The following is a 27,885-nucleotide window of genomic DNA, read 5'->3' as shown; positions in this document are numbered from 1 at the left end:
AAGGAATGATATCAGCATCTAAGCCTGTTTTCCTTTGTGCAGTTTACATTCCACCCCTCGAGTCTCCGTATTTCCAAGAGGAAACTTTCCAGAACATAGAGAGAGAAATCAGCCATTTCCAGGCCCAGGGAAATGTGCTGCTTATGGGCGATCTAAACGCCAGAACAGGAGCAGAATTAGATTCATCGAATCGCACGGTAGCAGATTCATCACAGGCAATAACCACTTATACCCTTCTCACCCCAGCAGACAAAACTGTGATGAAACGGTGAACGCTCACGGACGGCAGCTGCTGCAGCTCTGCCGAGGACTGGCTCTGTACATCGTCAACGGGAGACTGCGAGGAGACTCGCTCGGCGATACACCTACAGCTCAGCTCTGGGGAACAGCACTGTAGACTACACTATCACAGATCTCGACCTTTCCTCTCTGAGGGCATTCACAGTCAAACCCCTGAAACCTTTCTCAGACCACAGCCAAATCATCCTCTATATAAAGCAATCTGAAACATCACCCCAACCAATAGGACCCCATATCAAATGAGCAAAATAATGTCTTTCAAATGGACAGAAACCAGTGCCAGTAATTACAGCACTGCCGTCGATTCTTCAGAAATACGATCCCTCATACATTCATTCCAAATACAGGAATACCCTAAAAACCAATTCGGCATCAATCAGGAAGTACAAGACCTAAACAACATATTCTACAAAACAGCACAAAAAAAGTCATTTGGCAATTGTTAAACCAAAGAAAAAATATTTAGATACTGACAAATGGTTTGATTTGGACTGTAAGGCTCTGAGAAAAAACCTCAGAAACTTATCAAATCAAAAACACAGACAACCAGATAATCCTGACCTCCGACTTCTTTACTGTGAGGCACTGAAACAGTATAAAGCCCACACTCCGGCGGAAAAAAGCACAGTTTTTGCAAAGCAGTTTGAAGAAATTGAAAAATCTATAAACTCACACAAATTTTGGGATAAATGGAAATTGCTATACAAACCAAATCAAGAAGTTCTGGCAATCCAAGATGGGGAGAAGTGGAAAAACCACTTCCAGGAATTATACACCCCAACTGAAATTCAAAATTCTAATCAAAATGGAATAATTAATAAACTAGACAATTTGGAAAGATCAATTAAAACAAACCAAAACCCTTTAGATTTCCCCATAACAATGAAAGAATTGGAAGAAAAATTAGGAGTCCTTGAGTCCAAGAAAGCCTGTGGTGTAGACAGCATCCTGAACGAGATGCTGAAACACACAGACCAAAGCTTCAGACTGGCCATGCTCAAACTGTTCAATGATGTTCTGTGTGTAGGGTTCTTCCCTGAGATCTGGAACAAGGGCCTCATCAGCCCCATCCACAAGAGCGGAGACAAACTAGACCCCAACAACTACCGAGGCTCTGTGTGAACAGTAACCTGGGGAAGGTTCTCTGCAGCATCTTAAACGCCAGACTTTTACACTTCCTTATGAAGCACAATGCCTTGAGTAAATCCCAAATTGGCTTTCTTCCAAAATGTCGCACTTCCGATCACATCTTTACATTACAAACACTAATTGACAAATATGTACATCAAAACAAAGAACAAATTTTTGCTTGTTTCGTTGATTTCAAGAAAGCATTCGATTCAATCTGGCACGAAGGATTATACCTAAAGCTTATCGACAGTGGAGTAGGGGGGAAATTCTATGATTTGATCAAATCGATGTACACAGCCAGCCAATGCGCTGTCAAAATTGGAAACCAAAGAACCGAATTTTTCCCCCAGGGGCGCGGAGTGAGACAGGGATGCAGTTTAAGCCCCACCCTCTTCAACATTTACATCAACCAATTGGCCAATATGTTAGAACATGCTCCCTTTCAAGGTCTCACTCTCCACGACACGGAGATCAAGTGTCTACTCTACGCAGACGACCTGGTCCTCCTGTCGCCCACTAAAGAGGGGCTTCAGGACGGCCTGGACCTGCTGGAGGATTACTGTCAGTCCTGGGCCCTGACCGTCAACCTCCAGAAGACTAGAGTCATGATGTTCCAGAAACGCTCCAGATCTCAGGGACCAACACACACATTCACACTCTCACACAGAACCATTGAGAGCACAAAAGCATACACCTACCTCGGCCTGAAAATAACTCAAACTGGTAACTTTACTTTGGCTGTGAATGAACTCAAAGAGAAAGCTCAGAGGGCTTTCTATGCCATAAAACCATCAATCAAAATTGACATCCCAATCCAAATTTGGCTCAAACTTTTCAAATCAATAATTGAACCAATTGTTTTATATGGCAGTGAAGTGTGGGGTCCTTCTATAAAATTTGATTTTTTAAATTGGGAAAAACATCCGATTGAAACTCTACAATTAGATTTCTGTAAAAGAATACTCAAAGTCCAAAGAAAAACACCAAACAACGGATGCAGGGCAGAATTGGGCCAATACCCTCTCCTCCTCAACATCCAAAAACGAGCCATCAAATTCTGGAAACACCTGAAAACAAGTGACCCCAACACGTACCATTATAAAGCCCTCAAACAGCAAGAGCTGAGCGTAACGAGGAGTCCCCTGTGCCAGCTGGTGCTGAGACTGACTGAGCTCTCTCCTGCAGAGATCAGCTCGCCTCAGCACACACACACACACACTCACACACATTATCAACACAGAACAAGACAAGTACATCACCCATTGGACAAACACCACTCAAAACCAACACAAACTGGAATGTTATTCGGCACTAAATCGAGAGTACAGTGTTGCGAGCTACCTGAGCACAGTGAATGATGTGAAGCTCAGGAAAACCCTGACGATGTACAGACTCAGCGAGCACAGCCTGGCCATCGAGACAGACCTGGCTCTCCCGGGAGGACAGACTCTGCTCGCACTGCATTCTGGGAGTGCCGGAGACCGAGCTGCACTTCCTCACAGAATGCCCCAAATACGAACACATAAGAGACCAATATTACCCTAAAATGAATAAGATATTTCCCCAATTTAACACCTGTAATCCAACCCAAAAACTTAGATTCATCCTTGGCGAAGAAGCCAAATGCTCCAATTTAGGAGCAAGATTTGTAGCATCTCTCCACATCCTGAGGGAAGAGCAGAGCAGCAAACACCCAATCACACACACACTCACAGCCTAACACACACACACACTCACAGCCTGACACACCCAATCACACACACACACACACACACACTCACAGCCTGACACACCCAATCACACACACACACACACACACACTCACAGCCTGACACACCCAATCACACACACACACACACACACACACACTCACAGCCTGACACACCCAATCACACACACACACACACACACACACACACACAGCCTAACACCCCATAAGACCTACACACATGTATATAATGTTAAATTTCAAGTTCAGTGTTAGTTTATTTTAGTTTATGTGTGTTTTATGGAAATGATTTCGGCATTATAATCCTTTTTTACTTTATTTATTAATCTTATAATATTATGTTTTATTTTATTTAACTATTATTATAATGTTTGGTGTACTTAATGTTCAAAATCAATTTCTATGTTGTTTTTTTGATGCTTTGGCAATACAAAATGTATTTTTTTGTCATGCCAATAAAGCCTTCTGAATTGAATTGAATTGAGAGAGAGAGAGAGAGAGAGAGGCAGAGCGAGCGAGCGAGAGAGAGAGAGAGAGAGAGAGAGAGAGAGAGAGAGGGAGAGGCAGTAATGGACATCTCTGAGCACGTGTTCAAGATTGAAGCACATTTCAAACCTTACAAATACAACGTTTTACAATCTTTCCAAACTCTGGATGAATATTATAACAAATATTGCAGACGTACTTCAGAAGCAGCACAAATGTCTGGTACATGATCTCATGCTGTCGAGGGCTGAGAGGAAGAGAGGCTGTGAAATCAACACCACACACAGTTAAACACACTGAAGTAATGATAATGACATGCATCTTACACAAGAATACATGTGTAAGTGTGTCAGTCTCTTACCGGTCAGGAAAGGGGCTTGAATCACACTCCTCCAGATCCTGGACAGACTTTGTCCCTGCGTACATGAATAATAATAACAATAAAAGCTGATCTGAGTGTGACAGACAGCACACGTCTAACCAGTGATGATGGGAAGGACCATCACCTGCACGGTTCCTGAGGTACAATCACAATGTTAGGAGTTTTACAGTTTTGTTCAAAATAATAGCAGTACAATGTGACTAACCAGAATAATCAAGGTTTTTCGTATATTTTTTTATTTCTACGTGGCAAACAAGTTACCAGTAGGTTCAGTAGATTCTCAGAAAACAAATGAGACCCAGCATTCATGATATGCACGCTCTTAAGGCTGTGCAATTGGGCAATTAGTTGAATTAGTTGAAAGGGGTGTGTTCAAAAAAATAGCAGTGTGGCATTCAATCACTGAGGTCATCAATTTTGTGAAGAAACAGGTGTGAATCAGGTGGCCCCTATTTAAGGATGAAGCCAACACTTGTTGAACATGCATTTGAAAGCTGAGGAAAATGGGTCGTTCAAGACATTGTTCAGAAGAACAGCGTACTTTGATTAAAAAGTTGATTAGAGAGGGGAAAACCTATAAAGAGGTGCAAAAAATGATAGGCTGTTCAGCTAAAATGATCTCCAATGCCTTAAAATGGAGAGCAAAACCAGAGAGACGTGGAAGAAAACGGAAGACAACCATCAAAATGGATAGAAGAATAACCAGAATGGCAAAGGCTCAGCCAATGATCACCTCCAGGATGATCAAAGACAGTCTGGAGTTACCTGTAAGTACTGTGACAGTTAGAAGACATCTGTGTGAAGCTAATCTATTTTCAAGAATCCCCCGCAAAGTCCCTCTGTTAAAAAAAGGCATGTGCAGAAGAGGTTACAATTTGCCAAAGAACACATCAACTGGCCTAAAGAGAAATGGAGGAACATTTTGTGGACTGATGAGAGTAAAATTGTTCTTTTTGGGTCCAAGGGCCACAGGCAGTTTGTGAGACGACCCCCAAACTCTGAATTCAAGCCACAGTACACAGTGAAGACCGTGAAGCATGGAGGTGCAAGCATCATGATATGGGCATGTTTCTCCTACTATGGTGTTGGGCCTATTTATCGCATACCAGGGATCATGGATCAGTTTGCATATGTTAAAATACTTGAAGAGGTCATGTTGCCCTATGCTGAAGAGGACATGCCCTTGAAATGGTTGTTTCAACAAGACAATGACCCAAAACACACTAGTAAACGGGCAAAGTCTTGGTTCCAAACCAACAAAATTAATGTTATGGAGTGGCCAGCCCAATCTCCAGACCTTAATCCAATTGAGAACTTGTGGGGTGATATCAAAAATGCTGTTTCTGAAGCAAAACCAAGAAATGTGAATGAATTGTGGAATGTTGTTAAAGAATCATGGAGTGGAATAACAGCTGAGAGGTGCCACAAGTTGGTTGACTCCATGCCACACAGATGTCAAGCAGTTTTAAAAAACTGTGGTCATACAACTAAATATTAGTTTAGTGATTCACAGGATTGCTAAATCCCAGAAAAAAATGTTTGTACAAAATAGTTTTGAGTTTGTACAGTCAAAGGTAGACACTGCTATTTTTTTGAACACACCCCTTTCAACTAATTGCCCAATTGCACAGCCTTAAGAGCGTGCATATCATGAATGCTGGGTCTTGTTTGTTTTCTGACAATCTACTGAACCTACTGGTAACTTGTTTGCCACGTAGCAATAAAAAATATACTAAAAACCTTGATTATTCTGGTTAGTCACATTGTACTGCTATTATTTTGAACAATACTGTATATAAAAAACAGTGATATTTACTAATAAAAGATCATTTTGACCATGATTTTAGCCCTCCAAATTAAATACATTGTTTAAAAGGCCTGCTATGACTGGAAAACATCTTTGCTATTACTGATGGTAATAAGATTATAGTATTATATTTATAGTATTATATGATTTCTGAACAGGTGGTTTTAAATGTGGTGGCTGACCGGTGTAGATGTCAAAATATTTCTATTTCTCGGTTCATTTCACCAGGTCAAGTCTGACTGGTTTAACCCCCTGGACCTGATCAAGTCTTCCGTCGGGTTTAGAGCTGTACTGAGACAGCACTTAAAGCTGATTTTGGAAATCATGATGCTCTGATGTTATTAGATCTTACTGATACTCCTGATATTGATTCAGTACGATCTCGATGACTGTGAGCGCTTCTTAAGAACGTCAACATTTGGGCATGATTAATTTTATATACAATAATGAGCTGTATAAACTAAACTGATGCAGTAAATGTGCGTCTGATGCCTGATTAAGTGAAGAACTGCACTAGTTGTGTTTCGTTCAGAGATGATACGGATGCTTCATACTTGTGTTATATTTGTGTGATCTGTGATGCTCACCTAACAACCTCTTTATCACCGGAGCTGTGGATAAACCGTACTGAGTGTACAGCCCTGCTCTGTATTGTAAATGTCTATATTGTGATTGTGCTAAGCACGATGTGGCCCACACGCAGGAATATTTTAGTGAGATTTTACCTCTAAAAGGCTGGGCACTGATATGAGAGCCTCCAGGACCTTCTGCAAGTAGCTTGTCTACAAAAGAAAAAGAGGAAAGATTTGATGACATTTAAAACAGCAGTGAACACAAGGCTAACAAACATGACCGCTTCAACTGTACTTGTTCAATTCAATGCCATACCAAGAATAACTCCTAATCTATAGAAATGCAGAACTCACGGATCATGTTTCCAGATTTTCTCAGCATCAAAAGTTATAGTTTTCCATTATTCATGTTTCAGTAGGCAGTGTGTGCACTAAAAGCCTCCAGCTAACGACTGCACCAGTGCTAGTTCAGTGCTAGTTCAGTGCTAGCTCAGTGCTAGTTCAGTGCTCGCTCAGTGCTAGCTCAGTGCTAGCGCTCACCATACTGAAGGACATCAGCTTCTGTAAGACACTGTTCCACAGCTGCAGGTCATACACCTCATACTCCAGACAGAGCTCTGCCACGAGACGCACCGCCTGGGAACACACAGAACACATGTATGACTTACTGAAGAACATGACACAAATACACACAAACATCTAAAACTATAAAACACGTTTTATACATTGTTAAAGATGATACACAGATCAATTAGTTTTTCTCGGCCGCTTCGGTGCATTGTTCAGAGCAGATCTGAAACTCTCACAACTATCTCATCCTCCACTTCATCATCTAGACACTTGTGCACATCGTAAAAGCCATTTCTCCTTTTGAACAAACTGTGAATGCTTTTGTATGTTGATGTAATTATGTACAATGGTCTGTTTCCGAGAGTATCAGTGACTGGTATCATGTTGATCACAATATAAATGATACTGGTTCTGTTGAATAGCTCTTTAAATCATCCAGGCATTAGTTTACGGTTTCAGTCATTCAACACTGCACTAGCTCATAATCCATCAAACATACATACATACATTTCTATTAGACTTTTTGTAAATGTGTTCTGATTCTGAATTGATGAATTGTGCAGGTGAATCTTGATTTGACTAATGATTACAAAGTTAAATCAAAGTTGTCTAAAAGGGCAGGGAGGCAGAGAAAGACGGAGAAGAACGCGGTTTGACCAGCTTTACTGTTAACATGAAATACCAGAGTCAGTGTCGCTTTCAGTGAGAAATACAACTTGATTTTCTTTTATTAAATGGTGAAAGAGAGAGTTTCTGTCTGTCATATCATTTTGTGCTGAAGTGATTACCTTTATTTGTTTGTTAGAATGTACCTTAATTTTAACTAATTGAAAAGCTGAATAATCAAAGTCTACTGATTGATCAGTGAAGTAAAACGACAATTAGTCAATGAATCATACCAATAATCATTAGTTTAACCGATTATTAAAATAATAATTTGTTGCAGCCCTAGTCTCGAGCGTCCTGAGGCAGTTCTGCTGTGATCCAGCGCCTCAGAAGAGCTCGATTCAATCAAAGCCTGCACAGATTTACAATCACACTAAGCCATATCGATTTTATTCTGATATACTGTGCAGCCCTATTTGTAATATTAGTAGTACTATCTACCTGAGGTTCATTGTTGTGGTTCTTCCATAAACCCTTGATCATGCCTTCCTTGGGGCTGCTGATGAACATTTCTAAGGTATAGGGAATGTTCAGGGCCTCCATCTGGGCAAGATACATGTAGCACTTCAAATAATATCTGTGAAAACATCAGTACATGCTCATTAGTGCTGCAGATTCATTCATGATGAAACAAATGCCAAAAGTGTGTTTGCGTTAACACTGGGCACATCTATTCTGAACACAAATAAGAGAGCCCATGAACAGAGTACTGCTGGTGCAGCTCACCTGATTTTGCTGCTCGGCTGGTTGGAAAGCGTCTCTAAGGTGGCAGCATCTGCTAAGTGTGTGAGACAGACCAGAGCTCGACTGCGGTGTTCAAAGGTCAAACGAAGGCCTGATCCTCCCAGGGGCTGAACAGATCAACACATCTTAAATGATGGGCTCAGTTTAGTGTTAGCAAGATTCAGCAATGGTTAATTAACATGGAGAGATACATTTTTTAAAACTTGGTTGTATTAAATATCCGCCTCCGGTTCTCTTTGACCCATCCTTCAAGCGATCTCTTCTTCAGTCATACCTTCACTTACTCACATTATCAACTCCTCTCTTCAATCTGGAACATTTCCCTCAGCATTCAAGCAGGCTCGGGTAAACCCACTGCTCAAGAAACCATCTCTAAATCCAGTGCTTCTTGAAAACTACAAACCGGTATCCCTTCTTCCATTCATTGCAAAGACACTTAAGCGAGCTGTGTTCAACCAGCTTTCTATGTTCCTTGTACAGAACAACCTCCTGGACAGCAACCAATCTGGCTTCAGAAGTGGCCACTCAACTGAGACTGATCTGCTCTCGGTTACTGAAGCCCTGCGACTAGCAAGAGCAGCTTCAAAATCCTCAGTACTCATCTTACTGGACCTGTCTGCTGCTTTTGACACCGTGTATTACCAGATTCTCCTGTCCACCCTCAGAAAGATGGGCATCTCTGAAACTGTTCTCCTGTGGGTTAAGTCCTACCTCTCTGACAGATCCTTCAGTGTGTCTTGGAGGGGTGATGTTTCAAAGTCACAACAACTTGCTACTGGGGTTCCTCAAGGCTCAGTACTTGGACCACTTCTTTTCTCCATCTACATGACATCATTAGGATCTGTCATCCAGAAGCATGGCTTTTCTTATCACTGCTACGCTGATGACACCCAACTCCTTTAACCCATTGCTTCATCAAAACTTCTCTATACAGCTGGGTTCAACAACCATTACTCATTCGAGGAAAAATATGTCAAAAAATAGTCCATATAAAAAAAAAAACATAAGTCGCACTGGACTATAAGTCACATTTATTTAGAACCAAGCACCAAGAGAAAACATTACCGTCTCCAGCCGCGAGAGGGCGCTCCATGTCTTCAGTGTAGACTACAGGAGAACTGAGCAGCTTAGAGCGCCCTCTAGCGGCTGTACACAGTAATGTTTTCTGTTGGTTCATTTCTCTCTGTTCATGTTAAATAAGTCACACCTGACTATAAGTCACAGGACCAGCCAAACTATGAAAAAAGTGCGACTTATAGTCCGGAAAAATACGGTAAGTGTAATCATACAATTATCCCTATTGTTAATAATTTCATTTTTATAGTTATATTAAATAAGTCCCACACACACAGACAGTAAAGCGCTCCTCACCCATGTCTGTGCTGTCAGGATGGGGCTGAGCAGTCGAGCACTTATATCCATGGGGTGCATCTGCAGCAAGTACACAACTCTGCAGTAGAAAGAGAAGATCGGGGAGACACATACTTCAGCAGGACTTCTACCACGTTACAGGACAACTGGAAATCCACTTGGTTCTGGTACATCAAATGATATGGTATAGTTCCAAAATATTTTATTAGTACCTCATGAGATCAGGATCATCATTTATATCAGTCACGCAGTCCTGATGAATGTCCTACAACAAAGCAAGCATGAACATCAGTGCTGTCTAAGAAGGCTAAATCATAAGCAGATATGTTCAAGCTGGGGCTTTGGATGGTCACACTACAGACGTAATGGCTTTCACAAAACAACAGCTCACACTTCAGCAGGAGTTACTCCCATGATTAGTGAACAAGACACCGGTTTACTTTTGCATATGCTTTCGTTAAATAGACCTAGTGTGCCTAAAATATTTAAAGCACTGTTTGTGTCAGTTATGGAGTAACTCACGGTCGGAAACTGCGTCTTGGTAGTAAAAAGGATGTTCTGTAATTGGCAAACAAAGTTAAATCTTTTTTTTTTATCTTATTCTTATTTTTCTTACTCCAATTATTATTATTGTATTTTTCTAGTGCTCAAATAAATCACTAATATGATGTCTAAGTTTCTGTCTAGTGTTTTATAACTGAAAAAAATATTCTACTGACTAAATAGTTTGTAGAAGCCTTCAATACTATTGGGAAATATATTTTTTTATATTTGGGGGGTTGGGGGGTGTAGACAGTCTCAATATTTGCAGGAGTCTCATTTTTCATGATATCTTATTCGGATTTGAAATAGAAACACATGAGACGCTCACCACAGATGGCGCTCACCTAAATTTATTTCATTTATGTCGTTGCTCTAATTGTTTTTTTTATATTTTTAGATTTCCTATTTTGTTCAAATGTTTAATATATCTGCTGTTCATATGTTCCTTTATTAGTGTGTTATATGATTAGAATCATGTCCTGGTTTTCAAGGTGCAATATGTAATTTTTCTGCTTTAAAAATAGCAGAAATCACTATATCTATGTTATATATATTTTTTAGTTGTGTACTTACATCATCCCGACAGTTTCCACAAACTTTCAAATCCGGAGAAAATTATAGTTTAATTAGAAGACACGGCACGTTTCTTTATTTCCGTTTTGTCGCCCGTCTATGATGTCATATAAACTTTGACCCCTCTAGTTTATCTAACTTCCTGCGGAACCGCCAAATACAAAGGTGAACAGAAACAAAGACGAGACGAAGAAGAAAAAGTAGTAGCCTTGATCAAGACTATAATATTTTATATTGTTTATATTCGTATTTAAACCTCAATGAATAACTTAGTTATGGATGATGATTATGCTTTGCCTGCACGTTCTGTGAAGCGCAAACGCACGCGTGAAATAAATGACCCGAGATGGTTTTGGGAACTCGCTTGCATTCTGATAAACAGGTATGCATCTATTCAGCTAACTGTATCTATCCGTATATTTTGTGAAACGATGATGTCTTGTGTAAAACGCAGACGGACTACCTCTCATGTAAATCTACATTTGTTCTATATCTAGCTGAATAAAGTAGCTTCAAATGCAGTTCTTTAACTTGTTCGATATCATAGTATAACGTAATTATAATTATTAACGAAAGGCAGCCGTGTTTTTTAACATATATTACTACTAGCTAGATGGAATATTGATTTGATGGGATCTCATAATTCATATAGATGGTTTCATCGGATGCACGCGCCTGGACCTCCAGTCTGTATTGTGTATATCGGTCTGGCTGCGGTGCCTTCTACAAACACAGTTAAAGTCAAGGTGGTGAGTAGACTGAAGTTGGGCTCAGGTGGATGTTCTACGGGGTGTTTCCCATACATTTATTTATTTTTGGAGACTCACCACAATTTTAAAACTGATCTTTTTTCAAAAAGGCTTCATTGAATAAACATGAGTAACGTTACGTACAGCATGTTAAATAATAATAATTCCTTACATTTATATGTTTAAATATCAAAACGAGGCACAGGTGTTTTTATATCGCTGTATTTCTGAAGGAAGACTTGCGTGTTATATGCCTGATAGCAGCGTGTGAGCGTAGCAGCTCTGCTTTGTTTACAGCTGTTACTGGGGAAACCTCTATTTCTGGCACTTTATGTCTATGCTTTAAAACATCTCCTGCTGGCAAATAATGAATTTGCATTTTCATTAAGTCCGCCTGATCTACGCAGCAAACATCATAAAATATCTATTGATTCTATTTGGAAGTCTACCAGAAGTTAAGTTAGGTCCACAAAAGCGCTCATGCGCATTCATGTTTATGTTGTTGCCGTTTAAACCGTCTCCGTTCGAAAAGACGTGATTGTCAAAATACTAAGTTAGAATGAGTGAGGAATGACAGGGAGAGACAGAGCGCGTGTTCCAATGAACAACAACTCCCATGAGCCTTACACTCTTTCCCGACGTCATCAAAGTACGTCTTATGTTATTATTTTGAATGAGTGACCCCTGGTGGCCAAAAATTCCATATTGTACATTTAAAATAAAGCACAGCAATGATATTTGAGAGTGTATTTTCCCCTTTCAGGAAAAGTATCCAAAAAGTATCGAAATCACAATTCTTGACTTGGTATCGGTATCGAAACATAATTTTGGTATCGTGACAACACTATAGGGTTTAGATGGTATTTTCATCTCGTCTCTGTTTATTAAAGTACTTAAATGTAATGAAAGCGTTTGTCACAGTGTTCCTCTACTCTGTAAACACAGCACAACAGCAAGATCTACTGCAGCAGATACAGGTGTTTGTTCCTCAGGAGACTCTGCAGTGTTACCTTTCCACTGGACTGTCCTGTCTGACACAACCACTTCTCCAGAAGAATGTTCCGGATCTTCAGAAGATCCACAGCATTGATGGACGCAATGTCTCTGGCCACGCTGTGAATATCTGTCCAATTACAGAACGAGCAGAGTGTAAATACAAACGACTGGACAGACACACACACACACACACACACACACACACTCTGCAGCTGATCTTAACATTTCTATGGATTCTCCCCCAATATTACTTGATTACCTTTTCTTTTTTTTGACTGTGACAATACATTTTAAACAGCCTGTCAAAGTGACAAATGATCATTGGTAGGTCAAAAAAGAAAACAGAACAGTTTTTTTTAGTGATAGCTGAATAGTTTTGGCTGTATGAGCCCCATGATGAGCCCCAGTGTGGTTCCAGTAGAGCAGTAGTGTTACCGGGGTAGTGGAGTCCAGCAGGGCTCGTCATGCGCTCCAGCACCGAGCTGTGCTCAAACAGGGCCACGATGAGCCTCGCCGGCAGCCCTGTGAGCTTCAGCAGCTCTGGAGAGCCCAGCTGAGACGACAGCAGAGCGTTCTCTGTGGCCGAGCGCTGATACTGCAGCTGCAGCTTCGAGATCAGAGCTTCACCTCGAGTCTGGAGACTGTCCTGGAGAAGAAACACACAAACACTCAGTGAGATAACACAGCTGCTTCACGAGTCAGTCAGACAGAAGATGCTCTGTGTGAGTCTGCGCTCGCTCGTCAGCTAGCCATCACCAGGACACAGACCAGGCCTCCTCCTCACACACACTCACTCAGAAGCACTGATTATTACTCATCTTCAGGCTAGGAGCTCATTAAAACAACACATAATATTTTTAGCTTCATTTAAAAATGTTAAATGCTATGTTATGAATGTTTTTGGCAGTGTTTTTCAGTAGATTTGATCTTGTTCTAGTCGTTTAATATCACACTGAACGCAGTGAATCAGATGTGGTCTCTGTGTTACTGATATTTAACATCACTCCGTCTTCAGCAGGACAGAGACCAACACATTAAATACAGTCACACATTCACTGAACACTTTCATTAAAATTACACTTCTGGCTGATCTATTCCTTCAGTGTTAATAAGTTTGCTGCCTAGTGTTTATTGTGCCTGCTCATTAGTCATAATTAAACATCATAAATCCTCATATTGGGCTGTTGTGTAACTTGGAAAAAGGACTTTACAAATAAAAACAAATGTGCACAAATGTTTAGTAGTCACAGTATCAGACACCCTGAATAAAATCCGATCTCAAGACACATGATTTAACAGCTAGGTCCATACACGTTTATCTATTTATCAGAAAGCACAAACGGTTTTACATCATCACACACACAATGTGTCCCAAACTCAACATGATATTTTACCTCCAGCGTCTCAGACTGCAGTAACTTGTGCACCAGCTCCAAGCTGAACTTCAGGAAATCGGTCTTCTGTGCACCTGGAACCAAACAATTACAAATAAAGACAGACACGGAAAAATAAAATATAATTCATTTTATCTTTACTGTGCTGCCTTCACTCAGGTCCGTCACAGTTTATCAGCGCCAGCGTGTATGAAGGACATGTCCAGTGAGTCGCACACACACACACACACACACACACACACCTGCAGGAAGCTCCTGGGCTATCTTATGGACCGTGGCTGCGGCCAGCTCCAGATTCTGGATGCACAGAGCGTGTGTAAAGATACTCTGAGTCACACCAGACAAGTCTTTACTGGGAGCAGGCGTCGGGCTTCTCCTGGACGGATCCGTCAGCAGAGGCAACAGACTCGTCTTGAACACGTGGTTCACAGCTAGAACATACAGCTTATCAGGGTTCACCTGGGGAAAACAAACCAGAAAAACACTGAACATCTCCATTTGGTTTAGTTCCTAGCATGAGTTTATTATATTCACATAACACAGGTAAATCATTTAAACTAACTAAACAATAATGAGACAGAAACGCTCCCACCTTCATGAGTTTACAGATGAGGAGCAGCGTGGGTAAAGTGTCCTCACTGAGTTCTGGAGCTGTGGAGGACACATCACATTACAACAGAGAACAAGGATGAACTACACAGCAGAGCCAGGTCTCTGATACACACAGACAATCTTCCAGAAGGCGTGGTTGTTCTGGAAGAGCAGATGAAAGGGCAGGCGTGTGTGAGCCAGAGCCGTGGGTTCTAGAGCGTTCTCCAGGAGATACGAGCTCTCCAGGTCAGTGGGAGCAGAGATCCTTCGGTGGGACTTCAGATGCTGCAGCAACCCCACCATCTGCACAACACATCATCACAACACACATCATCATAACACCACAACACATGACACATCATCACATCACAACGAATCACAACACACATCATACATCACATCACAACCAGTCACTTCAGCTCTGTCTAGAGAAAGGTTAGTTTGGGCTGAGGCTCATGGGGCGTCTGACTGACCTGAGCGAGGGGAAGCAGGGACGTGCTCTCGTCAGCCATCTGAATAGTTCGGAGCACTCTCTCGATCCACTCGTAGTTGTATGGATTCAGCTGCACAGATCACATTAGCACAGACTGTGACGTCACAGTAAAGCAGTACATCTGAGAGAGGGTCAGAGATGTGTGTGTGTCCAGACCTTGGTCAGGGCCGTGTTGAGACTGATCACCAGGTCTTTAGTGGAGCCCAGCTGAGGGACGATCTGAAGCGCTCTCTCCAGCTTCTCATCTCTTCCCAGCAGAGACTCTGAACACTGCAGGCTAGCTTTAGCATCACCTTCTTCCATCTCCATCTCATACCACCGGTCCTCCTGCAGCAGCAGCGTGGTGATGTACAGATTGATAGCAGAACCGCTGTCCAGTCCAAACGTGCTGCAGAGACCAGGAGATGAACAGGAATCAACCACCTCTTCCTCTTCACTATCAGACGTGACTGAACATCCTCATGCTTCAGACGCACAAACACATCTTGACCATTTTAGTCAAGTAGTATTTGTGTGTCCGTCAGAAACATCAGATTCATCATTACTGACTCTTCAGCTCCGCCACAACACTCTTTTACAGAGAGACACGTAGAGCTGAGTGTGTCCTGAAATCAGATGAAACTGAAGACTCTTGGGAGATATGAAGGATGCTGTAATACTCCAGATTAACATGAGACTGGCCTCACCTCAGCACATCTCTCACACGACAGACAAGCACATAAAACATGCCTGTTTCTCCTGGTACTTCAATAAATAACACATACACATCTATATATATATATATTCTTGTATTTCCCGGGCCGCATGTTTACGGTCTTCATGTTCGGTCAGTTACAGGGTTTCTATCTTGTACTGAGCTACAGAAACAGCTGGATGCTCATTAATGCTCACAGCTCTCATTCAGGGTAAAAACAATACTTCTCTCTAAAGAAATCTGAAGTACATGCAAATCCTGAAGTTTTCCTCCGGTGTTTTGCTCCCTCAAGTTGTTTACATTAATGCAAAGATATACCTCATTTTTCATGTTCTGACTGTTATATTCATCTTTCAATAGAAATCTCAGATGTCATGCCCTGACAGTTGTGCTGTTTTTCCTCCTGTTATTTTTCTCATATTAAAGTTAGGTTTTCCAGTAAATTCCCGGGGAAGAGGCACCACACACAGTCTGTGGGAAACACTGTAATCCGGCGTGTGTTTGTGTCATCTCTAAATCCTCTCTGCTCTGATTGTAGTTGGTGTAAAATGCGTCAGCCAGAGTCTTGACCGGAGCACATTACCCAGCATTCACCTCTCTACACTGGAACAATGTCAAGCTCTGCGCTGATATTAAGAGTTTCCCTGTTTGTGCTCCCCAGTTTATGTGTTCCCTTCTCATTCTGTATTCTGTATCTATCTTCTTCTGTCGCTCCTTCCTTCACACTTTAACTCTTTAATGAGCGAGCGGTTCCTGACTCTGGAACACTCTTCCTCTCCACATAAGATCTTCCTCTACGGTTTCTGTTTAAATCCTGTGTTTTTATTCTGTATGTTGTTAATCTGTTTTAGGGTGTAAAGTTGTATTTGTCTCTTTGTCTGTCTTGACTGGGTATGTTTTAAATGTGCTTTATGAATAAACTAATTAAACTACAGTTTGAGTTAAGTGTCTAAGGATCTGCACTTTACCACCGTACACAACAAAATGAACAAATGCATTATAGACTGTTTTTGTAATGCATAAACAACGCTATTTGCATTTGTACACTTCATCAAAAATATTAGTGTTAAAATAATTGCTCTACTTCTTCCTAACCCAGACCCAATCCGAGGCTCTCCGAGAGCGGCACACTCCACCTGCCTGCAGTAATGCAGTATGATGTCAGGAGTGATGTTCTTGTTCTTCACAAGCGTAGGGATCAAGTTTCTCTTCGTCTCTGCGCACTGCCTAAACACCGACTGGATGGAGACCTACAGGGAAAAATTGTCAAAGGACACAAACTATGCGTATTGTGTGGTTTAAAGAAATGTATTATTAAATGATGATTTAAAAAAAGCCTGTTTTTGTCAAACATGGGCTGAATAATGAGACTGACCCCGAGTTTCCCGAGCTGGACGCCCCACTCTGCATCAGTGATGACCGACAGAAACTTCCCCCTCTCCTCTTCATCCTTATACAAAAAACTGAGATGCGCTCCCACCATCGCAACGACCTACAGAAGAGAAACAGAAGCTTAAAACAGGAAGTGTGGGGTGCTTGGCCACGCAAGTCCTGCTGCCGTCACTTGAGCGCTCAATGCTCTTCTGCTGAAACACTCACTAAAGCAGGAGCAGTCTGAAGATCACTCACTCTTCAGAGCATCTTACATCATCCTGTGCTATCACTGTCATTATTGCTTCACATTAGTTAATCACAGTATTTCTGCAGTACAGTGTTTTCAACAGTAATGTCCTCGAGTCTTTCTCTAATACTGGCATCACTGGTAAATATGATCAAAACAGACTGGAAAAATACTGCTTATGCTCTTGGCATTTAATTCAAAATACTCAGAAAAGCTGAGCTTGATTAAAGTAAAATAACCAAATATTAGAAAAGTAAACACTGCTGGTCAAAGGTTTGGGGCTGAATCTGTTTTTGAAAGAAGTCTGTTAACCTTATTCTCATCAAGTCTGTATTTATTTGATCAAAAAGTACAATAAAAACTGTAATATTGTGAAGAATTATTAGAGTTAAAATTCACTTCTATTAATACTAACACAATGAAATGTGATTTATTCTTGTGTTTTTTCCAGTAGCCATTACTCCAGTCTTCAGATGATTCTATTAGTCCCAAATCTTTGAACAGTACTCTATGTTCCCCAATCTTTGGCACTCCTCCATTTAATACTGTGCACAAACTACCTTCACCAAGAAAACTGCTCTGGTTATTGTCCTATAACGTTCAGTTTGAGAACACAGCACACACACACGGCTCCTGTGTCCAGACTCATGTACACACACTCTTTTACCAGAGACACGTGTTCATTTAACACTGCATCATCTATAATGCTGTATTCACACCAAACGATTTCAATGTTAAGTCAATGCAAAGGCGCGTTTACGCACATCTGGAGGTCTCGCGGCGCGAATGAGGCGTTTAGCGTGGCGCAGATGACGCGAATTGACGCACGAATGGTGCTTTTTGTGCATTTAGCGTTTGACGCGAATTCGTGTCTGCCGCCCGAGTTGAAAAATTTGAGCTGTGGCGTCAATTCACGCCTTGTTAACCAGTCAGGAGCCTGCTAGGAGTCACTCATTCAACATAGAGGAACAACTGATGCTGTCAGTGAGCAGTGTTTTTATACAGTCTATGGTGAGCAGTCAACCGGAGATCATTTTTTAAATAGACGTTGTCATTATAAATAAACCGCATATTTGAGTTTAAAACAACTACATTCTCGCCTGAAATAATTTTAAAACTACATTTCATGACACGATAACAGTAATATTTTGAAAATTATCCGAATAAAAATGGTGGTTAAAAATCGTGCGTGAACTCAGCTGGCGAATTCGCGTCTGTTGTGAAGTTAACTTCAGGCTTGAATGAAGCGAATGATCTCAAAATGCTCAAGCGGCAAACTAGACGCGGTAGACGCGAATATGACGCTCTATTCGCGTTTGGTGTGAACACAGCATAACAGAGGTCTTAAATGCTCAATAATCAAATGTTCAGGTCTAGGTGATGTCAGCTAAAAAATTAAGATTAACTATCTGTGTAATAGGTGTTTAACTACGTCTTTTTATTAAGTCATGATTGCTAATGATTAATGACTATTCTGATCAAAGATAAACATGTGCTTTCAGGAATTAAATAAACAGATGAATCCAGCCCATTCAGGCCAAGAAAATACTAGAAAATAGAATAAGTAAAGAAAGTAAGGTAAAATGGATTCATTTTGACTTTATGATGACTTTAATAGTTAGTGTTTAAGGTTTTACTAGTAAATGAGAAACCAAACTTCAGCCTAACCTTAATCTTTTCATAGTTTTGCCAGGCACTGGCGATCATCTTCCAGAGAATATCCACAACCGCTGCCTTGGGCAGAACAGTACAGAGCCCGATGGCCAGATCCGAGTCGACCACCCTCCAGTTGAGCACCTGTAACACAGGGTTAATGAAGAGACTGATGCACAGCATTCCTGAGAGAGAAGCAGAGATATACCCTACCTTCTGTAACAAGGAGACCACAACCACAGTGACCGACGAGAGAACCGTCTTCTCTATCCTGTCCAGAGTCTGTTTGTCTCTGGCCATGCGGTTATTAGAGTGAAGCTGAAATGAGACAAACACCATCAGCAGAAGCACTTCTTTACACTATCAGTCACTTATCTACTCTACAGGGTCCTGACCTGCATGCTGAGAGAGATGTCCATGTTGTTAGAGACGAAGTGCATTAATATGCTGCCGTAGGACTCCATCAGAAGTCTGAGAGCCAGCTCCAGCTGACTGCACTCCTGTAGCGTCTGCAGCATAGAGGCCAAGGGACTGAGCAAAGGCCCAACCAGATCCGTGTCTGTGGAAGAGGAGAGAACTCAAAGCCCTTTCCTTCATCTTACCTCAGGGTTAGTGAAAAGTGCTCTATGATCAGTCTCAGTGTATACTAGTCCATACACTCTTACCTGCTTTGAGATCACAGTAAGACAGACAGGAACAGTCAAAAGGGTAAAGCCTTGATTCTGGAATAAAGGACAAAGTCTTGTGTTTATAACAAGTCCAAATATTTACTATAATAAAAATGTCATCTTTGAGTGAACGATCCATCTAAGCACATCATATAGAGTAAGACGTTCTTGTAAATGGTAAATGAAGAGGTTAAATTGCAAGTTCAGTATGGTGTGCTGCAAGGCTTAGTACTAGGACCTCAGCTTTTCATGTTGGATAAGCTACCTTCGGGAGACATTATCATGAATTCTGTAGTTAGCTTTCAGGGCTATGCTAATGATATTTACTTTTACATTTCCTTGATGGTAAATGAGGTAACCTATCAGTTTTCTAAACAAATGGACTGCATTTGAAATCCACATTACTAACACTTGTGAAACAGTTTTCTCCCATATTACAAACATTTCTAAGTTATGACAAACTCTTAAAAAAGACAGTTATAATATATTTATAATATATTTAAATACATTAAAATAAATTGTAATCATATTTGTTCCCCTGTGTTAGTTAATTAACTAGAGGAGTGCAATGAGTATTTTGCATTAATTCACACTTTTCGCCACTAGATGAAAAAAATGCATCGATCCGTAGGTCTAGTAACTGACGAAAACATACTGTTATTTTCATCACAAACACATTTGCACCGCAGAAAGCAGCAGTTATACCTTTCCATGCTGACAACCATGTTATTAGCTTGTCGTGTAGTTTGCACACTATGGTTCCAATAAGCCACTCTCCTGCTATTATATTTCTAATAAACGTTATGAACAGATCTGTGTTCCTGTGGCTCAGTGGTAGAGCGTTGTGTTATCAGAGCAAGGTTGTGTGCTCCACTCTTCCACACACTCTTGGTTAATGACTGTCCTACTAAAGGATTGAACACAGTAACAGCTCACTACCAGTTACAAAATACACTAACAGTCTGGCACAGACATTTCCAGTTTAATCTTTTACCAATTTATTTCTTAAAACACCGTTAGACTATGACCTGACCCGCCATCTAGTGATTTAGCTGATTGAAAAATGTAATTAAACTGAGCTTAGCAATGACTCTATATTGCCTGTAGCTCATGTGACTGATTCCTGAACATCAAAAATGTCCATATTAACACTTGTTTGTGAAAGCAGTGTCCATGTGCTCTCACCGGACAGCGGCAGCAGGTTTCTGGTGATCTTATACTGAAGAGGAAGCACAGAGACCGGATCCAGCACAATACAGTCCTCATTAAAGACATCCTGAAAATGAGATTCAGCGTATGCGTCCTCTTCACCACTCAATGCAGATTCCTGAACATAAATCATTAACAAACAGTGTGAGGGTTAAATTATTGATCTATGGTTTGTTCAGGGAAGGATTCTTTCAATAGAATCAAACGAAGCAGTCTGAACCAAAACGGCAAGTTCATTCTCTGCCAGCAGGAGGCGCTGACTGCAGAAATATCAGTTTCTTTGAAATGTGCTGCTCATATTTAATCCAAGAAATCATAGCTTCTTGAGGTTTAGACCTCCTGATATCATTATCAAGACTTTCTTGTCCCATATTTCTGTTTCAAACTGAAAATCATTAAAAAATACTGAGCTATAATCGCCATTCAGCCTAAGGATACAGAAATAGGATTTTTTTTGTTTGCTGTCATCTCCCAGCTGTAGCCTCGGTCGAATGTCATCGGGGGGCTGAACATGTACACAATGTTTAGCAAGCTGACCTTAGCAAAAAACCCAAAATCTTCAATCTGACATTGTCTGTAGACATCTGCAGCACTTCTGGTGCTTTTACACAGCTCCAAGCAGTCCAGCAGAAGGTCTGTGTGAGGGAAAACACAAGCACTGTTTGAAGGAATGATGTGTAACTGCTGAAGCTGATTCATGAGAACATGAGGAGTGTGTCAGTACCACTGTGGCAGACTGTAATGGCTTGGCAGGCCAGTCCATGGATGACCGCAGGCAGATTGACCTGCTCTGGAAGAACCATTGGGACGTTCTCCTCCAGCATCTGACAGAGGCGCTGGGCCGTGCTGAACAGAACGTGTCCCGTGCTGCAGTTCGAGTGGTGCTGGTACAGCTCACTGTTGAGGAACAAACACACCAGAGATAAGAGGACAGATCACACAAGCATGGAAGCGCTGTCATTCACACAAACACCAGATCCAAGGACTTTATAAAGCATATACAGTACTTAACATTTCACTTACACTCAACATTTACATTCAAAATGTCAGAATGATAATGTTTTGAATGTGTGGGTTTCATAAATTTAGATTGTTTTGAGCAGTTGTGTTCAAGAGGATTTTAATGAAATCCACTGAAGTCAGAACTGGAAATATTGAAGTTCAATTCCTAAAATATTGATAAAATATGCATCAAACTAGTTTTTGTTGTATTTCTTGTACAAGATTTAAATTTAAAAGAATTTCTTAATTTTTAAATGAATGATTGTGGTTGTTGTATAAATGTTGTAGTAGCATGGTAAAATCTATTAACATAAATGTGCACATTCACTCAAAAGAGACGTTACTCATTAACAATCTTGTCAAAATAATTTTGTAAATTGCTTTATATTGTAAATCCCATTTTTTCCATCATTGATTCAGAGGAATGCAGCTGCTCAAAACGTCAATATTTGTGAAAATATTTAATGATATTTATTTTCTTAATTTTTTTGCAGATTTGAAATATGACTTTCTATTTGCTTTTAAACCGTAAATGCTTTTCATTACGCTGTTTTTCCAGTTTTTCCAAGTTCTCCATGTTTCTCCTTGGCTCCATGTTGCAGTAAGTTTTGGGAGGTCAGTTTTAGACCATCTCCAATCCTGAAAACTGTGCTCCTAAAACTTCCAGATTCTGAAGATCAACTCTTGAGAGTGCTACAAGAACATGATGCTGGTCAACTCATCGCTCCAGAAAGCTTATAAAATCAGTCTTCATGTATTTCACAACACTTTTTAGGATGTGTTACCCAATCAAAGCCTCTGAGAGCCTGACACCATGTTATTCTGGAGACTCAAGGTTAGTGGCACTGCAGACTAAAAGGTTCCTGATGGTTTCACACTTAGTTCTTCACATTAAATGCTCCCAGAGCCTTTTGCAGACCAATGGTCATGCCTTAACTTTGAAAAGTTTGTATTGCATTAGTTCTTAATATTTCTGATGGGGATTTAATCATTTTTGACTTCTCAGCTTGAGTTAAATATCTTTTTGGGCTCATTTCATTAATGAAAACCAGCATAAAACAAATGATTGTTTTGTTAAAATCTTAAATGCTTACATTTGTGTGTCTTTGTTCGCTCGTGCAGCCATGTAGCGCTGAAGCTGGTTTACACAGAGATAATTCCTACATGAACGCGTGAGACGGGGGGGTAGGGAGAGTATAAGGGGTAAGGGGTAGGACTGGGCCCAAGAGTGATGGCATTTTAATCTTTTTGTTTGCCTGTCCAGCTGAAGCCACTGTTCGTTCATAAATATGTTCATAAACTGTGTTCGTTCATAAATATCTCTGGAAAAAAGAAGATCATTATGGAGAGGATCTTGCTTACATCAGAACTGAAACCAAGCGGCTCACACAGAATAAACATCTAAAGCATTTTCTAGAGGGACATTATCACAGTTACACTCGCGTCTCGCACAAAAGAGCCACATGTTTAGAAAGACGTGTAAAATCAGTGTAAGTTCAACTTTTGAAAAACATAGACTTTATGCTGGGTTTTTTCCACTTCTGACTTTAATCATGTTTAAATAAAAAATATACTGTGTGATTGGCTTTCCTCCCTTTGTATTGAACTATAACTACATACATGATGCTGTTTTGTTTATAGTTGATTAACTTAATTATAACTGGTTTATAATCATTATTTTAAACATTATGTAGTACTTGTTTCCACAGATAATCATGATCAATGCACTCTCTTGTGGCCTCAGGAGAGAAGCCCAAAGCTTTTCTTCACATTAACTGAAAACTATGCATTTTAAATTAGAACTTAGATCATATTTAAATAAAAAATTAGAATTAAGTTTTTCAGCCATTTCAACATAGCCTGGTAATACCAGACTCTGCTACTTCACTTTGCTTCGTAGACAGAGTCTGGAATGGCATGATAGAGAAGTGTTTTCTCTCTCGCTAGGGGGCGCTTGTCTGAAGTTTAAAATCATTGGTTACCCGTGAGCCAATCAGATACGTTTAGTTATGACGTATGTTATGCGCCTGTACAGCCGCATCGAAGCACAGACATCATGCATCGAACTCAAATCTATGATTGAACTTCCACTGTAAACCTGTTGTTAAACACTCTTCTTGTTCTGGCTTCAGTTTGAAAAAGAGTTGAATGTTCTCCATAACAGAGCGATTTGCATCCCGTGTCTCGTTTCCCATTTCCGCGGTCGTTTCGGTTTTCGATTTCTCTAACCTACAATGTAAAACTCGGTGCTTAGCATCTACGTCACGGCTCTCAGCCCGCCCTCTGTTCGTTGATTGGCCCGGCTGTTTCCAGACCGGTGGCAAACAGAAAGCTCTGACGCTGTATCAGACTGAGTACAGAAGCCAAATGAAATTGAGCGGAAGTAGGAAGTCTGACGTAGTCAGGCTAATTTCAACAACCTCTAATGTCATTGTTCACACCGAGCTCAGCGAGATACTGAATGGGGTTCTTTCACGTCTTGCTTAAAAACACGTGCAGCTGATAAAGGTTGGTGAGCAGCAGTGACTGATCCATCAGCAGTTCCAAGTCTCTATTAACAAACATTTAAAGAATATTAAAATGTCTTTGTTTCAAAAAAAAAAAAAAAAATCGTATTCGCTTGGAACCAAAGAATGGTTGTGCTTTAGATTTACACTTATGCATTTAACAGATGCTTTTATCCAAGGCAACTTGGCAGTTTTATTTGTCAACTAGATGAGGGACTGAGAAATGAAGAAACCTATTCTTGACATGCAATTTTTATGACCCTCTTATTTTGTTAAAATGAGCGTCTAGTCTATTCTGTGAGGGGTGAGAGCAGAACTGCATCGGTGATCCTCACCTGAGGATCTGTAAGGCTTTCTCCACATCTCCAGCATCCAGCGCTCTCAGAGCCAGGTCTGCCCACAGCTCCTGCTCAGTCTTCTGCAGCTGTCTGGCCAGGCGGTGCAGCCCCGCTTCAGTGGACAGGCTCTTGGTCTTCCCATCGGGATCATTGGCCTTCAGATGAGCGCTGGACACCTCGTCTGGGTGCTGTCTCCCGGAGCGCCTCCATGCCTGTGCGTTCTCATATGCAGTGATGAGCTGCTGGTTGAACTTGTGTCTCACTGCTGGATCATCATATTCCTCCGGGGTCAAGAAGATGTCAAAGTCTTCCTGGAGTCAGGAACATTGCAAAACAAACACTCATTTGATGCTGAACTTATAGATGCATTCACAAAGTGGCAGTAAATGCCTCTAAATCAAATGTAGGAATGAACAGAGACCTGTAGATGAGCAATGGCTGTGAACATCTTCAGATTGTTCTCACATTCAGTTTTCTTGAAGGCATCATCTGTAAGAGGAAAGGACAGAGAACATTAACTGTTGGGGAAATTCAAAATTAACTAATAAAACAAAAAAATGTGCATGTATGCATAATATATATATATATATTGTAACGAGTGGGGCAGGGCCGAGGGCGTGATTGGAGATGAGCGACACCTGCGCGACCCACGGGTCTCGAGTCCCACGGAGGAGATGGAAGGATATAAAGCTGGAGCGACGACAGTGAAGGACGAGAGAGGACCAGGCCTGGGATTTTAGTTGTGTTTGTGGATTTTAGTAGTCCGTGAGGGGCTGATGCGCTGTTTTGTGTTTATTTTGATTATTAAAGTCTTGTTTTGATTGTCCGTTGGTTCCCGCCTCCTCCTTCCCGATGATTACCAAGGTTGTATTGTTACACATACATATATACATATATATATATATATATATATATATATATATATATATATATATATATATATATATATATATATATATATATATATATATAATCCACAGAAGATATTTTATACACAATGGCAAATAAGTTAAAGTGACGTTTGATCAAAGAAATGAAGGACCAAAACAGTATAAAGATAAATCCATCAGTGAATTAAAAGACTGATAATTAGCGAGGCTTGTATGTGTGCAGTGGGCAGAACATGAACAGACACAGACGGATGCTTGGAAGATGCTAGCACAAGTACATTAGTGTCCTCTATATGAGGATCAATACTGTGTGAGCTCACCTGTCTGGATGCTCTGCAGGTACTTCAACGCTTCAACCATAATCTGTGATATTAGCATCTGTGATTTCTTCTGCTATTGAAAGGAAAAGTACAAAAAAACAACTTCATACAGACAACAAATCCTACTTTAGTATGAAAATTTATTTTTTACATGCAACAATAAACCAGTTCAAATCAAATACTTTTTATGTAGAGAAAATAATAATTTAAAAACAATAATTGGTATGATTTGAAAGGCTTTGTGTCACTCTTTCTCTGACCTCTTCAGAAATGTGCCGCTTGTCTTGAAGTTGAAGTCTGGCCCAGCAGGCCATGCGCTCAATCACAAGCTCTGCTTCAGGATGCAGCAGGTTCTTCAGCAGTGCCATGCACTTCTCTCTCTGCAAACACAACATCACCACACTCTCAACACCTACAGCTCAAACTGATAAAACACTCTCTAAGACCTACAGCTCAAACTGATCAAACACTCTCAAACACCTACAGCTCAAACTGATCAAACACCTACAGGTCAAACTGATCAAACACCAACAGGTCAAACTGATCAAACACACTCAGACACCTACAGGTCAAACTGATAAAACACTCTCAAAGACCTACAGGTCAAACTGATCGAACACTCTCAAACACCTACAGCTCAAACTGATCAAACACCTACAGGTCAAACTGATCAAACACCAACAGGTCAAACTGATCAAACACACTCAGACACCTACAGGTCAAACTGATAAAACACTCTCAAAGACCTACAGGTCAAACTGATCGAACACTCTCAAACACCTACAGGTCAAACTGATCAAACACTCTCAGACACCTACAGCTCAAACTGATAAAACACTCTCAAAGACCTACAGGTCAAACTGATCGAACACTCTCAAACACCTACAGGTCAAACTGATCAAACACCTACAGGTCAAACTGATCAAACACTCTCAGACACCAACAGGTCAAACTGATCAAACACTCTCAAACACCTACAGCTCAAACTGATCAAACACCTACAGGTCAAACTGATCAAACACCTACAGGTCAAACTGATCAAACACTCTCAGACACCAACAGGTCAAACTGATCAAACACTCTCAGACACCAACAGGTCAAACTGATCAAACACTCTCAGACACCAACAGGTCAAACTGATCAAACACTCTCAGACACCTACAGGTCAAACTGATCAAACACTCTCAAACACCTACAGGTCAAACTGATCAAACACCTACAGGTCAAACTGATCAAACACTCTCAGACACCAACAGGTCAAACTGATCAAACACTCTCAGACACCTACAGCTCAAACTGATAAAACACTCTCAAACACCTACATGTCAAACTGATCAAACACTCTCAAACACCTACAGCTCAAACTGATCAAACACCTACAGGTCAAACTGATCAAACACCTACAGCTCAAACTGATAAAACACTCTCAAACACCTACAGGTCAAACTGATCGAACACTCTCAGACACCTACAGCTCAAACTGATAAAACACTCTCAAACACCTACAGGTCAAACTGATCAAACACTCTCAAACACCTACAGGTCAAACTGATCAAACACCTACAGGTCAAACTGATCAAACACCTACAGGTCAAACTGATCAAACACTCTCAGACACCAACAGGTCAAACTGATCAAACACTCTCAACACCTAAAGCTCAAACTGATCAAACACCTACAGGTCAAACTGATAAAACACCTACAGGTCAAACTGATCAAACACTCTCAGACACCTACAGGTCAAAGTGATCAAAAATCCTACAGGTCAAACTGATCAAACACTCTCAGACACCAACAGGTCAAACTGATCAAACACTCTCAAACACCTACAGGTCAAACTGATCAAACACTCTCAGACACCAACAGGTCAAACTGATCAAACACTC

General features: G+C 40.7%; 1 protein-coding gene across 2 annotated transcripts in view; it reads right to left on the bottom strand.

Annotated features, from left to right (window-relative positions):
* kntc1 (kinetochore associated 1) overlaps positions 1-27,885 on the bottom strand; it is a 98,357-nt gene that overhangs the window by 20,227 nt on the left and 50,245 nt on the right. The window contains exons 27-55 of one of the 2 annotated variants that reach the window (XM_052591583.1): positions 26,260-26,379; positions 26,000-26,072; positions 25,211-25,278; positions 24,787-25,100; positions 21,667-21,839; positions 21,480-21,577; positions 20,919-21,060; positions 19,731-19,787; positions 19,461-19,624; positions 19,279-19,383; positions 19,081-19,209; positions 17,167-17,283; positions 16,932-17,041; positions 15,254-15,485; positions 15,078-15,167; positions 14,739-14,907; positions 14,606-14,664; positions 14,256-14,472; positions 14,014-14,087; positions 13,055-13,265; positions 12,634-12,746; positions 9,971-10,023; positions 9,759-9,837; positions 8,370-8,494; positions 8,085-8,220; positions 6,948-7,043; positions 6,561-6,617; positions 4,008-4,062; positions 3,846-3,909 (exon numbers count right to left, since the gene is read on the bottom strand). In XM_052591583.1, the coding sequence (XP_052447543.1) occupies positions 3,846-3,909; positions 4,008-4,062; positions 6,561-6,617; positions 6,948-7,043; positions 8,085-8,220; positions 8,370-8,494; positions 9,759-9,837; positions 9,971-10,023; positions 12,634-12,746; positions 13,055-13,265; positions 14,014-14,087; positions 14,256-14,472; positions 14,606-14,664; positions 14,739-14,907; positions 15,078-15,167; positions 15,254-15,485; positions 16,932-17,041; positions 17,167-17,283; positions 19,081-19,209; positions 19,279-19,383; positions 19,461-19,624; positions 19,731-19,787; positions 20,919-21,060; positions 21,480-21,577; positions 21,667-21,839; positions 24,787-25,100; positions 25,211-25,278; positions 26,000-26,072; positions 26,260-26,379 (3,500 nt within the window). The remainder of the gene's footprint in view (positions 1-3,845; positions 3,910-4,007; positions 4,063-6,560; positions 6,618-6,947; positions 7,044-8,084; positions 8,221-8,369; positions 8,495-9,758; positions 9,838-9,970; positions 10,024-12,633; positions 12,747-13,054; positions 13,266-14,013; positions 14,088-14,255; positions 14,473-14,605; positions 14,665-14,738; positions 14,908-15,077; positions 15,168-15,253; positions 15,486-16,931; positions 17,042-17,166; positions 17,284-19,080; positions 19,210-19,278; positions 19,384-19,460; positions 19,625-19,730; positions 19,788-20,918; positions 21,061-21,479; positions 21,578-21,666; positions 21,840-24,786; positions 25,101-25,210; positions 25,279-25,999; positions 26,073-26,259; positions 26,380-27,885) is intronic. The other variant, XM_052591584.1, reaches the window with a different exon arrangement.

Source organism: Carassius gibelio, chromosome A5, assembly GCF_023724105.1.
Source record: "Carassius gibelio isolate Cgi1373 ecotype wild population from Czech Republic chromosome A5, carGib1.2-hapl.c, whole genome shotgun sequence".
In the NCBI taxonomy this organism is placed as follows: Eukaryota; Metazoa; Chordata; class Actinopteri; order Cypriniformes; family Cyprinidae; genus Carassius; species Carassius gibelio.
The sequence above is the reverse complement of the archived record's forward strand: the minus strand, read 5'-3'. Positions and strand labels throughout refer to the sequence as shown.